The 12,595-nt window shown below is 53.1% G+C and overlaps 1 protein-coding gene across 2 annotated transcripts in view; it reads left to right on the plus strand.

Moving 5' to 3' along the window:
- The window catches only part of RASSF5 (Ras association domain family member 5), a 65,656-nt gene that overhangs the window by 30,121 nt on the left and 22,940 nt on the right, over positions 1–12,595 (plus strand). The window contains exon 1 of one of the 2 annotated variants that reach the window (XM_047705023.1): positions 7,210–8,134. The exons of the other annotated variant lie outside the window; for it this stretch is intronic. Coding sequence (XP_047560979.1) covers positions 8,015–8,134 — 120 coding nt within the window. The 5' untranslated portion in view covers positions 7,210–8,014. Of the gene's footprint in view, positions 1–7,209; positions 8,135–12,595 lie in introns of those variants that run through there. 2 annotated transcript variants of the gene reach the window in all.

Here is a 12,595-nt window from a genome sequence, read left to right on the forward strand (position 1 = left end):
CGATAACAAGTGCTCACCCCTCCCCGCCACAGGACAAGCCTATCTGTATTTTGCACACATATGTACATGTGTGTCTTAGTGTAGAGTGAGGGCTTGGACACCACTTGGCAAACCACTGAAGAGGTTTCACCTTGGGGGTGGGTAAGAGTCCCAAGGGGGTAGAGTTAGATACCTTTCAGCTTTTGCTGTTTGCATCAGTGCTGCTTGAATAACTGTTGCTTTCATCTGTTTCCAGGGTAGAAGTTTTTTTTTAAAGCAATAAATATTTTCTTAAAGAAAGCAACGAGCTTCTCAGTGGCAGAAGAGCTAGGTTCTGATCCAGACTGTGTAGACAGCATACTTGCTATGTGACCCGGGGCCAGCCTCCTGGTTCTCTGGGCCTTGGGCTTCTCCCCTGAGGAATGGGAGGTGTGCTGGGACGTGAGGCTCGGGGGGAAGATGTGTGCGAGGGCGTGTGCAGATCACGGCCTGCGAATCTGGAGGTAGCGTGGGAGGGCTGTCTCTGCTGCCTCCAGTGACCCTATTGGAGGGTCGATCCTGTCCTCCCTGTGATGAAAACCCGTGGTGGCTTCCCACAGCCCTTGAAATCAACCTGAATTTGCACTAGGGCAGAAATCCTTCATGGTCTGGCTCTGCCAGCTCTCCAAAATACCAGAAAGATGGGTTACTGTCCTGGACGTACAACCAGGACACTATGACTCTGTGGTCAGCAGCCCGATTGCTTCAAGACTTACAGTTGCCTGTTGCTCCCCTCTATAGACCAAGAGACCTACATACCAAAGGGACAGCCAGGCAGCTTCCCAAGCTCCAGGGTGGATCAGTCGCACAGGGTGCCTTTCTGCCACTGCCCTCCAACACCTCCTTCTGCTGTCACTCCTTAGCAGGACCCCTGCAGCCACTGCGTGGTGGTGACTCAGCTGGCGTGGAGAGCCCAGTTTCCTGGCTCCTGGCCCTGTGCTCCCTCCCACAGGCGTGCCACCGTCTCTCTCCCCGAGGCTCTGCCTTTCCAGAACCCTGGTCACTCCTTCCCCAACCCTCGGCCGGGCCGGAAGGCCCCGTGCTGAACCCAGAACTACCACACGGGGGAGCCAGAAGCAAGTCGGGAGAGCCTGGGAGGCGGGGGTTTGTCCCTGCGGGGCGGTGCCTGAACACACCCTACCGAGGGACACCTGCGGGCACCTCCTCGTGTTCTGGGTCCTAGGTCTCCTCAGAAATGCTCCCCAAGGGTGTATCACATTGGATTGTGACCGGTAACAACTTTGTTAAGGCACATCTGTACCCTGTCTACTTGTTTTATCAGTTATTGAAGGAGAGGGACTGAAATGTCCAAATATAATTGTGCCTAAAATATATATATATTATTATGTATATTATATTATATATAAGTATGTATATAGATATATATCTATATAGGTTAGGTATATAGATTTATCAATATCTATAGATAGCTATATCTATATATCTAGATCTATATATATCAAGATAAATGTTTTTTACATAAAAAATGTTTTTACATAAACATTTAGGATTGTGTTCTCTTGATTAATTGACTTCGTCTCATGATGAAATAACCTTCTTTATCCCTGGTAATATTCTTGGCTCTGAAATCTACTTCGTCTGATATCAATACAGGCCACTCCAGCTTTCTTTTGATTACCAGGAGCATGATATTTCTAAATCCACCCTTTTACTTTTAGGCTAGGTTTGTCTTTATATTTAAAACTCATTTCCTGTAGACAGCAAATAGTTGGATCTTGTTTATTTTAAAATCCAATTGGATAATCTCTGCCCTTTAGTTGGGTTATTTAGATCATTTGCATTTAATGTGATTATTGATATAATTAGATTTTAAGTCTATCATCTTTCTATTTTTTTGTCCATCCTTTCTGTTCTGTGTTCCTTCTCCCCCCTCCCCCGCCTCCATCTTATTTTGGATTAATTGAATATATTTTATGATCCCATTGTATTTCATTTGTTGTCAGCCCCTCCACATGTGCCAAAGGCAGGGCCAGTCCCCAGCTGTCCTGTTCCACTCTGGCTACATTTGAGACAGCCTCTCCACCTTCCACAGACTTCCTTCCACGCTCTAGAAGCCAGAAGTGCTGGCCCAGGCTGTCAGTGATTCATCTCTGCTAGACAGCCGTCTCTCACAGGAGCTGCCCAAAGGCCTATCTGACCAGCTCAGGCCAACCCACAGAGCTTGTTTCCAGTCTGGCAGAGCGGAGAGTCTTCCCAACCTGAGATCCTGGCTCTGAGGAGGGGCAGAGCTCTAGAACATATTTCTCTAGAAATCCTTATGTTTTGGAGACCTTTCCCAGCTGTTCATCACAGCCCCGCCTCCTCCTTCTACCTGCGAAACAGTGGTTGCCTGAGATGGCCTCTGGCTGGGCCAGGTCAGTCCCGAGTTTCTGAGGAGGCAGCTTTATATGTGTCATGGTGAGAGAGTTGTTTGTGTCTTACCCTGGAGACCACACTGCCCTGGGTAACTGGTCTTGCCTGGAGAGGGGCAGATGAGAGATGGGGATTGTGGACCAGAAACATCTTTTGTGATTCTCTAGTCTGATGAGAAGGGGACAGTTAGAAGGTAGACTCCCCTGTGGCTGAGTCAGACCTGGCAGGAGCTGTTTAGGACCCGTGCCTCTTGGTCTGGGCTAATTTCACTGCATTCAGTGTTTTTAAGTGGAAGGGCCCTGTCAAAGCTCTTAGGCTAGCAGCCAAACAACAGAAATGCTGTGTGGGCTAGAACCCGCGAGAAAGCGAATCTCCTGTGAGCCCACCCTAAGAGGTGTGTAGCCGCTCACCTTTTATGACAGGAAGTCGTCTGGGGAGAAACTGAGCTCTTCACTCTGCACAGCTGGTTTAATGCTGTAAAATGAAGCTCTCAGGATGGAGAGTGGAATTCTTAAGGTTCAACACCCCCCACCACCACCACCAAGAGGACATCTGGGAAAGGTTGCCTCTGACAAGCATGGGGAAGGTGGAGGCCATCCTGTCGGGATTGGTGAACATGTGTCAGGAAGAGGGGAGGATCTGGGGGGTTTTGACAGGCAGAGAAAACAGCAAAACAAACCACAAGAGGGCAGGGCAGCTGCCAGGAACGTGAAACAAATTCCGCGCAGCTGAAGGAGAGAAGCTGTCTTGTGGCTGGAGGTGGGTGTGAATGGACTGCTGGCTGGGCCTGGGTCCGGAAGGGCCTTGAAGACCTGCTCTAGAGTTTGGAACCTCACTGCAGGCACTGGAGAGTTGTTGGATGAAGGACAACGATTGTCATGGAAAGCTGTCGGATATAGGCGCTCTGGGTTTGAAATCAGATGCTACCCTTTACTTGCTCTGTGACCTTGGGCAAATGAACCACTCTGAGCCTCAGTTTACTCATCTGCAAAATATCTCCTTGCAGGGTTGTGCCGATCTGGTGAGATCAGAAAATGTATAAGAACTTGGCAATTCTAATATAACTTCTTATTTCCTGCTGTTCTATTAGACCGTGTGGTGAGAGACAGAAACGATGTCTTATCCAGGCCTCAATCCGAACTCCTAGTTTAGTACTTGTCATGTAGAAGGTGCCTGGTAAATATTTCTTAAATGAAAGGACGAAAGAATAAGCAACTAGAGCTGGGCACAGAGTAAGGAATATAGTGCAGTAATACTCAGTAACTATTAGTTGAAATTTGAATAGAAGGTTTTATAATAGAATAGCCCTGATCAGATCTTCGTACAGAAGGGTGACTTTGGCAACAAGGGGATGGGGAGTTTGGAGAAGGCTGAGATGGAAACAAAGGAAACTACTAGAAAGCTTTGCAATAATCTGCATTCATGGCATTCGTTGCGAGGACCTATTCACGGTGAAGGAGCAGGGGGAGGGGAAGCAGGGAATAACGAGCTCCGTTTCGGGCAGCCCGCAAGGCTTCAGAGGGGAGCCCCGGGTACTTGGTGAGCTGTGGCTGGAGCTAGATGTAGCTCCACCTGGGGCTACCTGGAGGGAGAGGGTTCTGAGGCACAAGTCTGTGAGGTAGGATGGACACCACTGGCAGACATCAGACTAAGCTCCTGGGCTGGGGGTGTGGGGTGCCAAGACCAGAAGACAGCAGTGGCTGGACCCTGGAAAATCCCAATAAGCTGATGGGAAGACAGGACATAGGCAGACTGGGAAAGCAGGTCCTGCGTGGTTTGTGATGGCCTGTGATTTCAGGCAGGATGGTACTATGGGAGCAATCATGTACTATTATGGAGTGTTCCAGAACTGGGTTTTGGGGTCAGACCCGCTGGGTTCATTTGGCTCCACCATGAACCAGCATGTACGACTATGTGCAGATTGCTTAACCTGCCCAAACCTCCTTCTCCTTTCTGTAAGAGAGAGAGAAGAACTGTAGCTTCCTCATCAGTTGGTTGTAGGGATTAAATGAAAGGATACACGATGCTAGTCGTACGAGGCCTGCACGTACCGGCTAAGAATAATTTCAAACTCTGTTTCAGGGGTCGAGGGGCACATCACCCCAGTTTTCAGCCTCTGAATATGTTGGTAGGTCACAAGGCCCCCCCCATCTGACCTCCACCCCGACACCCTGCAGCTGGACAGCGGGGGAATCCTTGGGTGCTGAGCAGCTCCAGACGCCGAATCAAGCCGGAGTTGGAGCTGGGATAGAGTAGCAGCTCCTGGCTCCCGGTCTTGTGATACTGCTTTTCTGGAACACGTGGAACCACGCGGTGGATCAAATGAGGGGTTCTGGGCACATGTCAGGATCACATCTGAGAAAGGAAGAAAGCTTAAAATAGTGTCTTTCATCATCTGAAACTTTGAGCCAGGAAAGTCACCCACTTCACCATCTCAGTGGGGCTTCCGGAACCCTAGCACGATGCCTTGGATTTAAGGCTCACGAGGCTTAGGCTGCAGCCAGAGGTCCAGACGCCTCTTCCCCGGCTCAGGGACAAGAACAGCCAGTCCCTGTTTTTTGTGTGTTCCCTGCCAGTGGCTCCTGCGTTCCCCTGCCCCTTCTCCCCCTCTCCCAGGTTCTCAGTGCTGATTATTCATAGGAAAGAGGTGCTGATGGGGTAATTAGACACCGAAAGGAATCCAGTCTTCCTCTCTTAAGGCCCCTGGAGCTTCAGTCTAGATTTTTCCTCCTGGAGGCTGGCCAACTTATTGTATTGTGTTCGATCCTTGCAGATTTCTTCGAATCCCAGGGTCCTCACCAACACAGTCTCTGTGTTGCTGACTTCTTACTCATGGCTCCCTTGCAGGCCTGGAGTCATTGGCAGGTGGAGCGGGGTGGGGGGAAAGCACTAACTTGGAGGGAAGAGACTTGGGAAGCAGGAACTGTGATGGAACCTGTTACTTCCCTCACTTTCCTATCTGTAAAATGGGTATAACAACCTGCTTTCAAGGTTCCAGAGCTGGCCAAGCAGTGAATGGTAAAAAGACTTCCAGAAGCCCTATTCAGACAGCAGCAAATATGCATAATATTTGGAATGGCATGTAGCAGCACTCTAAAAGAACACAGTGTCACTTAGAACTTCTCCAAACCAGGTCTCGCAGCTGGCGTGTTGCGCACAAGAAGAGAGGCATGCCGACTCCTGGGGCACTTTGGCTTGGGGTTCAAAGAGGTTGTCACCTGCTGTCTCTTAGGATTGTGCCTTTTGAATGCGTGGCATTGCAATTGCTTTGCAGAGGTCCCTACGTGACTCCAAGGACACAGTGTGGTCACAAAGAATCTGGGGCCTGTTTTTTTCTTAAGTATTGGATTCCCACAGAGCCAGGAGGTTCCTTTGATAAGGAGAAGTGGGTTTCTTTGCTGGCTGGACAAAACAGGTAGGCTACTGAGGGCCCGAGGCTCATACAGAGGCCCCCTCCCTGCAGCGTTCATCAGTCAGCATTGGATTTGGAGGTACTGGTGAGGCTAATACCAGATTCTTTCGCCTGAACTGCTGTCTCTGGGGACATCTCTCCCTCACCCCCAAAAAACTAGTACTAAAATACTCATTTGAAGGAAAGATTGTTCCAGACCAAGCCAGAGGTTCTTCAACCCTATAAGTGGTGAGCTCTTCCTCCCAAAACACCCAGTAGCTCACTGTAGCCCACCCCCAGCTGCTTACCTGCACTTCCTGCTGGTGTGGACCCTTCTCCTAAGCCCAGGGTGGCGGGCAACTCTCAGCTGTCTTGTGCTCCTACCTGCCAGGCGTTCACAGGCTTCTGGGAGAAAGACTGTGTGGGAGGATGGAGCCAAATTGGGCTGCAGTTTGAAACCCTCCTGAGCACTGACAGATTTGGCTAAGGTGGGGGAGGGAGGGAGTTCCTCATAAAAATAACAAGAGCTTAAAATGGAGTGGGCAGCTTGGTATCTGGGGCTGAGTCTAGCCCTCTGGCCAGCTGGTGCTTCCCTCGGACTGGAGTGTTCCAGACCTGCAAGGAAGAGCCACGCAAACCCGGAGAGAGTCCTGATAACCCCTCTCAGCCACTCTCTGGGACACACCAGTGTCCACAGGGCATCATCCTCTGAGAATGGTGCCCCTGACCTTGCCTTGCTGGTCATGGGACTCCAGGCCCCACTCTACTGAAAGATGGCAGAGTGCACACCAGAACAGTCCCATTTCTGTGGAGAGACTGTAGATCCAAGAGGCTAAAAGCATGGGCCCTGGAGTTGCACAGACCTGGGTCTGAGTCCCAGGACACATATCTTCCTTGTAGGACCCTGAGCCTCAGTTTCCTCATCCATAAAATGGGAATAATATTCTCTACCTCAAGGCGCTGGGCAAGTTAAATGACCAGGCACAGGAGTTATGCAAGCAAGGGTACCTCTAGCTGCTATTGTTGTACAGACCTGGGCCGAAAGGTTATGGGAATATCACCCTAATTGCTTGGAGGGCTAAACCCTGGTCGAGGAAGGTGTTCCTTCATCCAGTCTGATGGGGACATGTAATGAGCCGTCTTTGATAGGAATGACAGGAACTGGCAAAGACCCCCTCCTGGCCAGACTGTCAGGAAAATGTACAAATAACCTGGGTTATTTGGTGTGTGCAGGCTCCTGTGGTATTCTGAGTCTTCCCCAGGGCCAAGTTCTGCCCATGGGAGGAAGGGGAGGCTTGCGCTCCAGGTTGCCATAACTTTGCATATGATTTGCATATGTTTGTGGAGCCCCTGCAGTTTCTTCTCGCATTTCCAAGTTAAAATATTGCTGCTTCTCCAGGCAGACCAGATATTGATTTTCTTCTTCTCCGGTTACTTCTCCAACCACTCTGATTGACCGGGCTCCTTGTGAATGGGGGATGTGAGAGTGGATGAGGAGGAGGATGGGAGGAAGGGAGGAGAGACGCCCAGGACCTTAGAGCCCTTTCTACTCCTTGAACATGAGCCATCATGGGTGACGAGAAGGAGCTGTTTCCAGAGGCATGAAGAAAGGCCATAGGGAATTTTCTCCCTCGCGCGCGTCCCGGTCTGTTCCTTCCCGGCATCCCTAACCTGACCTCTGGTGCCCCAGGCCCACCTGTCCCTGGGATCCAGGGCCACCCAGGGAGGCGGGGAGGCGCAGGCCAGGGGCGGGCGGGGGGAGGGGCGCCGCGACAGCCCAGCCGGGCTTTGGGGAACCTTGCGAGAGGAAGTGGCTTCCGACTCCTCTGCGCGCAGGGCGAGGGGCAGGAAAGGCGCGGGCAGGCGGGGGAGGTGTCGAGATGGCGTTCTGCGCGCGGGGCGGAGGGGACGAAACCGCAGATGCCGAGTGAGCTGGGGAGCGCCGCGCGCGAGGCGGGCGCCCACGTCCCACCCGGGAGCTTGCAGCCCGGGCGGCACGCGGAGAAGGGCGCAGGTTACCCCCACACCCGAGCCGCTCGGGGCCCAGCCTGAGAGCCCAGGCGGCGGGTGCCGGCTGCGCCTGGTCGGGTGACAGCCCCCACCCCCCCCAGCCCGCTGCGGGGCTGGGAGCTCACGCCGGTGGATCTTGGGGCGGGGATCCCCTACTCCCTCGGCCGCCGCAGGAGCCCGGCCGGTGACACGCGCCCTGTGCCTCGCGGGGCCCCGGGCTAGATGACGGTGGACAGCAGCATGAGTAGTGGGTACTGCAGCCTGGAGGAGGAACTGGAGGATTGCTTCTTCACTGCCAAGACCACCTTCTTCAGAAATGTGCAGAGCAAACATCCTTCCAAGGTAAACATCATGATCCAATGCAAAAGCCTTTCACTGCGGGCTTAGGGGGTAGGGGCCAGAGAGAATCACTTCCGTGGTCCAGGAGGGAAACCTCCATCCTGGCCAACAGGCAAGGCCATGTGTTATCAGAATGGGTGGCCAGTTGCCCTGGGACCCTCTTGAACTTGTGGGCTAAGTGGACCAAAGGTTGGATCTGGAGCCCTACCGGGACCACCAGCAAACACTCTTCTCTTTTTAATGCCCTTTTCAGTATTTCCTGGCCCTGGACCTTTTCAAAATGGCTATGACTTGGCGACAGTGCTTGGCTCAGTCTGGTGACATGATCACCTGTGCCTGGGAAGGTGACAGGCCAACTGCTCTGTGTCAACCCCCACCCCCACCCGCCACCCCAAACCTGAGCTTTGAAGCTCTGGGTGGAAAATGGATGGCACCCAGTAGGGTAAACACTCATACGTTGAAACTTCCGTATTGTGAGTGGCCAGAAACCATCTTAAAACACAGTTGTAGCGACTTTGCAGAAGTGTAGGGAGTTTTTAGAAGCAAACTAAAGCTTCTCTAAGTCTCTGTCCTGCTACCATTTTAACTTACTGACTTTGTTGGGGTCACCTGAAGGGGGTCGTATGTGCTTCCTGTAGCAACTCTGGGCACCCCGCATGCCTGAGTCCCTGGCCACACCCTCCCGGCAGCTACCGATCACGGATCTGCCACATCCTTGGTGGGAGCTGTGGAAGAGCTCTGTTTGTTTGTTTGTTGTCCTATTTAGATGAGAGGGTTCCAAGCCAAGGGGAGAGATTGCCTAACAGGGACTGCTCACAGACAGAAGTGAGCTAAGTTTCACAGGTGTGTGCACACTCATCAATTTAGCGGTCCTACATGGGTAGATTCACCAGAAACTTCCCCAGGCCTGACTCAGGGGCCTCCTTCCTGACTAAATCATATTGCCCGTAGGCCCTGCACTTCCCGGGTTCTGACATTACACCAATGTACTGGACCTTTCGGTTGTGAGAGGATGCCCAAGAACCAGAGGAAAGTTTTGATATTGGTGTTTGAAGGAATCAACTAAAACGGACCCCTGGAACCAGCCCCTGCTATCTGGGGTACCCTGTGATGAGGCTGGAGAGCAGGGCCGGTTCTGGGGGGCTGGGGGGCAGGAGTAGGGCATGGCTGCCAAGGGGTGGTGCCCTGCTCTCTGTTGGGGTTCTTGCCTCATGGTGTGGACAGCCCCTCACCCCTCACCCCACAGGCACTCCGGCTGTCTGGGGTCTTTAGACCAGTGGTTATCAGCCTTAGCTGCACCCTGGAATTAGCCAGGGAGCTTTAGAAAATGTGGGTACCTTCCACAAGTAGAGAGTCTGACTTACTTTGGCTTAGGGTACGGCCTGAGCATCAGGATTTTGAAAAGCTCCCCGGTCCTTCTGATATGCAGCTAAGGTCAGACCATGGCTCTAGAGAGTTTTGCTGCTGCCTGGGGAGGAAATGGTTCCTGTTTTGAAAAGGGAGTTTAGCTGCGGTGCTCACTGCCAGCCAGGCTTCGAGCCCTCGGTCCCAAAAGGTGGGCTTTTGGCAGGATGGGGTGCACGAAGGGCCCTGCAAAGCTGGGGTTGCTTTTCCTTGGCAAAGGAAAACGGTAGCTGTGTCTGGTACTTCTTGGGAGAGATAGAAATATCTTGTAAGAATATATGCTGGGGTGGGGTTGGGGATGGTGGGTGACTTGTTCCTCGGCCCAGACAGCCTTCTGTCCTCCTCCTCGCCTCCCAAAGCGTCACTCCTGAAAATACTCCTTTGGTTTGGTGCCCACGTCAGCTCTTTCTTTACTCTGTCTAAATCTTGAATCCATGCCCTGAGGTGAGGTCTCTGCATACCTCATTTGCCCCAGCACAGAAGCCCTCAACGGGCAGGAATCCCTTCTAAGAAACTTATCTGTTGGACCCTGCACGGGGTGATGAGGCTGAGTGCTCCTGAAGGGCAAGGATGGTGGGCATAGCCCCTCTGAGCTTGGCCTTTGTCGAGCCCCTGGCTGAGGAGATCCGGGCCGGACAGCAGTGCTTCTCAGCCCAGGCTTGCTTTCAGTGTCAACCAGTCCGGGGAGTGAGGTCTGGGGGGTGAAGGGGTGTGTGCCTGACTAGGGAGCTGGGGAAGCTTCATCCAAATGTTTCTGTCTTTCGTCCTTTGAAGGGTCGTTCTGCCTTTAATCACATTTTCAGTTCTTCTCCCCTGCAGCCGCTACTGGAGGGGGGTTTCAGAGAAACCTCCTGTGCTATCACGATCCCTTTCTGATCCCTAAGAAGGATGCTTCCTTCCTCCCCGAAGACAGGTCATGTCCGAGCTCCTAAGGGAATTCCTCTTTCCTGTCTCCAAGGAAAGGCGTCTGTGTGTTTCCTGGTCGCCGAGAGACTAGGGCCCCCATCCCAGCAACGCCCGTCAAGACGGTGGCTATAAATAGCCTTGTCAGAACGACCTGTATTTGCCTCAGGCCTGCGCCTGGTGGGGCCCAAGCTGATTTTCCTGGTGCTGCCACCTGGGAGCTGTCACTGGCCCCGCCTCCAAGGAGTTCCCCTCTCCAGCCCCTTCGGTGGGAGGTTGGGGGGTGAGAAAGGAGGTGCCAGAAGGTGAGGAGATGGCAGCGGAGAAGGGGGACTGTGCCCTGGGCCCTTACAGAAAGTGACAGATGTGTGGGGTCCTGTGGCTTGTCTGAGGTGACAGGGACAGCAGGCGGCTTCAGGGGGCTGAGGCAGCAATGGCAGGTACTTCCCCTTCGCGTGAGGGCACTTAGATCACGTTGCCGTGGGGTTCCTGTGTCCAAACGGGGCTCCTGGGGGCTTGGGGGAGAACGGACCTGCATGGCTGGTGGTGTCTTGGGGCTGCAACCCAGCAGGCTGGGGCAGCCTGCAGCCCAGGTGGGGGTCTGTCCCAGGTCACGCAGCAAGTTTAGGATGGAGCCAGGGTTAGAATCCACACCGCTTGCCTCCTGACCCAGAGATTTTTCTGGGTTAGTCCGATGAAAGGCAGCATGTGGACTTTTGCAGGGCTGGCGACAGTGAGGCCACGCCCTCTGGCCATCCCCACCATCTGCTTCTTTATTCCTGTCTGGGGTCTGACCCTGGAAGTGAGGCCAACTTTGGCCCCATCGGTCTTCCCAATGCCCTCAGGTGGTGGCAGCTTGGGTTTTGGCCTCTGAGCTCTCCTCGTGTCTTCAGGAGCCCAGGACTCTGGAGCCACCCAGAGCTTCAGGGTGGGTCCCCTGAGAACACAGGATGCCTGCTTCTTGTAGAATGTCAGAGCTGAAAAGGATCCGTTTGGTCTAGTGCCCTCCTCTGCAGATGGAGAAACTGAGGCCCAGAGAGGTGGGAAGGCTGCACCAGGCCACACGTGCGTCAGGCGGAGCCAGGACTCACTCCCTTCTTGGGCTTCTTGTCACATGCTCTTCTTGGTCCTCTTCACCCAGACCAGCCATGGTCCTTGTCCTCCCAGAGCCTTCTACAGAATGGAAAGACCCAGACAACTTCAGGCTCTGTTCCATAAGGCACGCTAGTCAAGGACACACTGACTCTCCATTTAACTAGCAGGGGGTTCCCTGTCATCAGTTCCAAAATCTTACAACTTTAGTCATTTGAAAAGTTCTTTTGGGTGTCTTGCCCTAAATCCCACTTGCTGGATATTCCTCCTCATGGGTGTTTTCTTTGTGGATATGGAGGACAGAAGGTTGACTCTCTCTGGTTAAACATCCTTCAGCGCACGTGGAACACGCTCCCATCCCCCCTGCACTCCCGCCCCCAGGTTTTCTCTGTGTTGACACCATTGATTCTTGAAAAACTCGAGACAGATGCAAAGAGGAAGGGGGTTTCAGGGGTCAGAGTAGAAGCCACCTCTGGTTCTGTTCCTGCACGTGTCTGGCCATCAGCCCCTCCCTGGCAGGGCCTCTGTGGCACAACGGGGATGTCAGCCAACCCTGATGGCCCTGGGACGGGTCAGGGAAATACCATCTCTCCCCCAAAGCAGGCACACCCAGGCCTCAGGCAGAGCTCCTGCCCCTGCCCTTCTAGGCCTGAGAGAAAAGCATACTTAAAAGACATGAGTTCCAAATTTGAGCAGTAGAAATAACTTAAGAATCTTCGGAAGTGTTGGGATAGCTCACATTTTTAGGTGTTATCTCAGGAGCCTGCACAGACCAAGATGAACATCCAAAGATGCTTCATGCCGGCCCAGCCCCAGGATGGCCTTCCTTTTAGGCTGCAGGCTGTCTCCCCCTCCAGTGGCGTTCACCGCCCATCGCTGTCTCTGGCCCTCCCTGGGGTTGGCTTTTCTCTAGTGCAGACGGTAAACCCGGGAAGACACAACTCGCATCCCCTTCGGGGGCGACGCAGCACCGAGCACTGGGTTCAAAAGCGGACTTGTGAGTGCAGGTTGGCTGTAGTGGCTCTGTCTTCTCTCTCGCATCTTGTATCATCAGGATGGATGAGA

This window comes from Lutra lutra, chromosome 15, assembly GCF_902655055.1.
Source record: "Lutra lutra chromosome 15, mLutLut1.2, whole genome shotgun sequence".
NCBI classification, from domain to species: domain Eukaryota; kingdom Metazoa; phylum Chordata; class Mammalia; order Carnivora; family Mustelidae; genus Lutra; species Lutra lutra.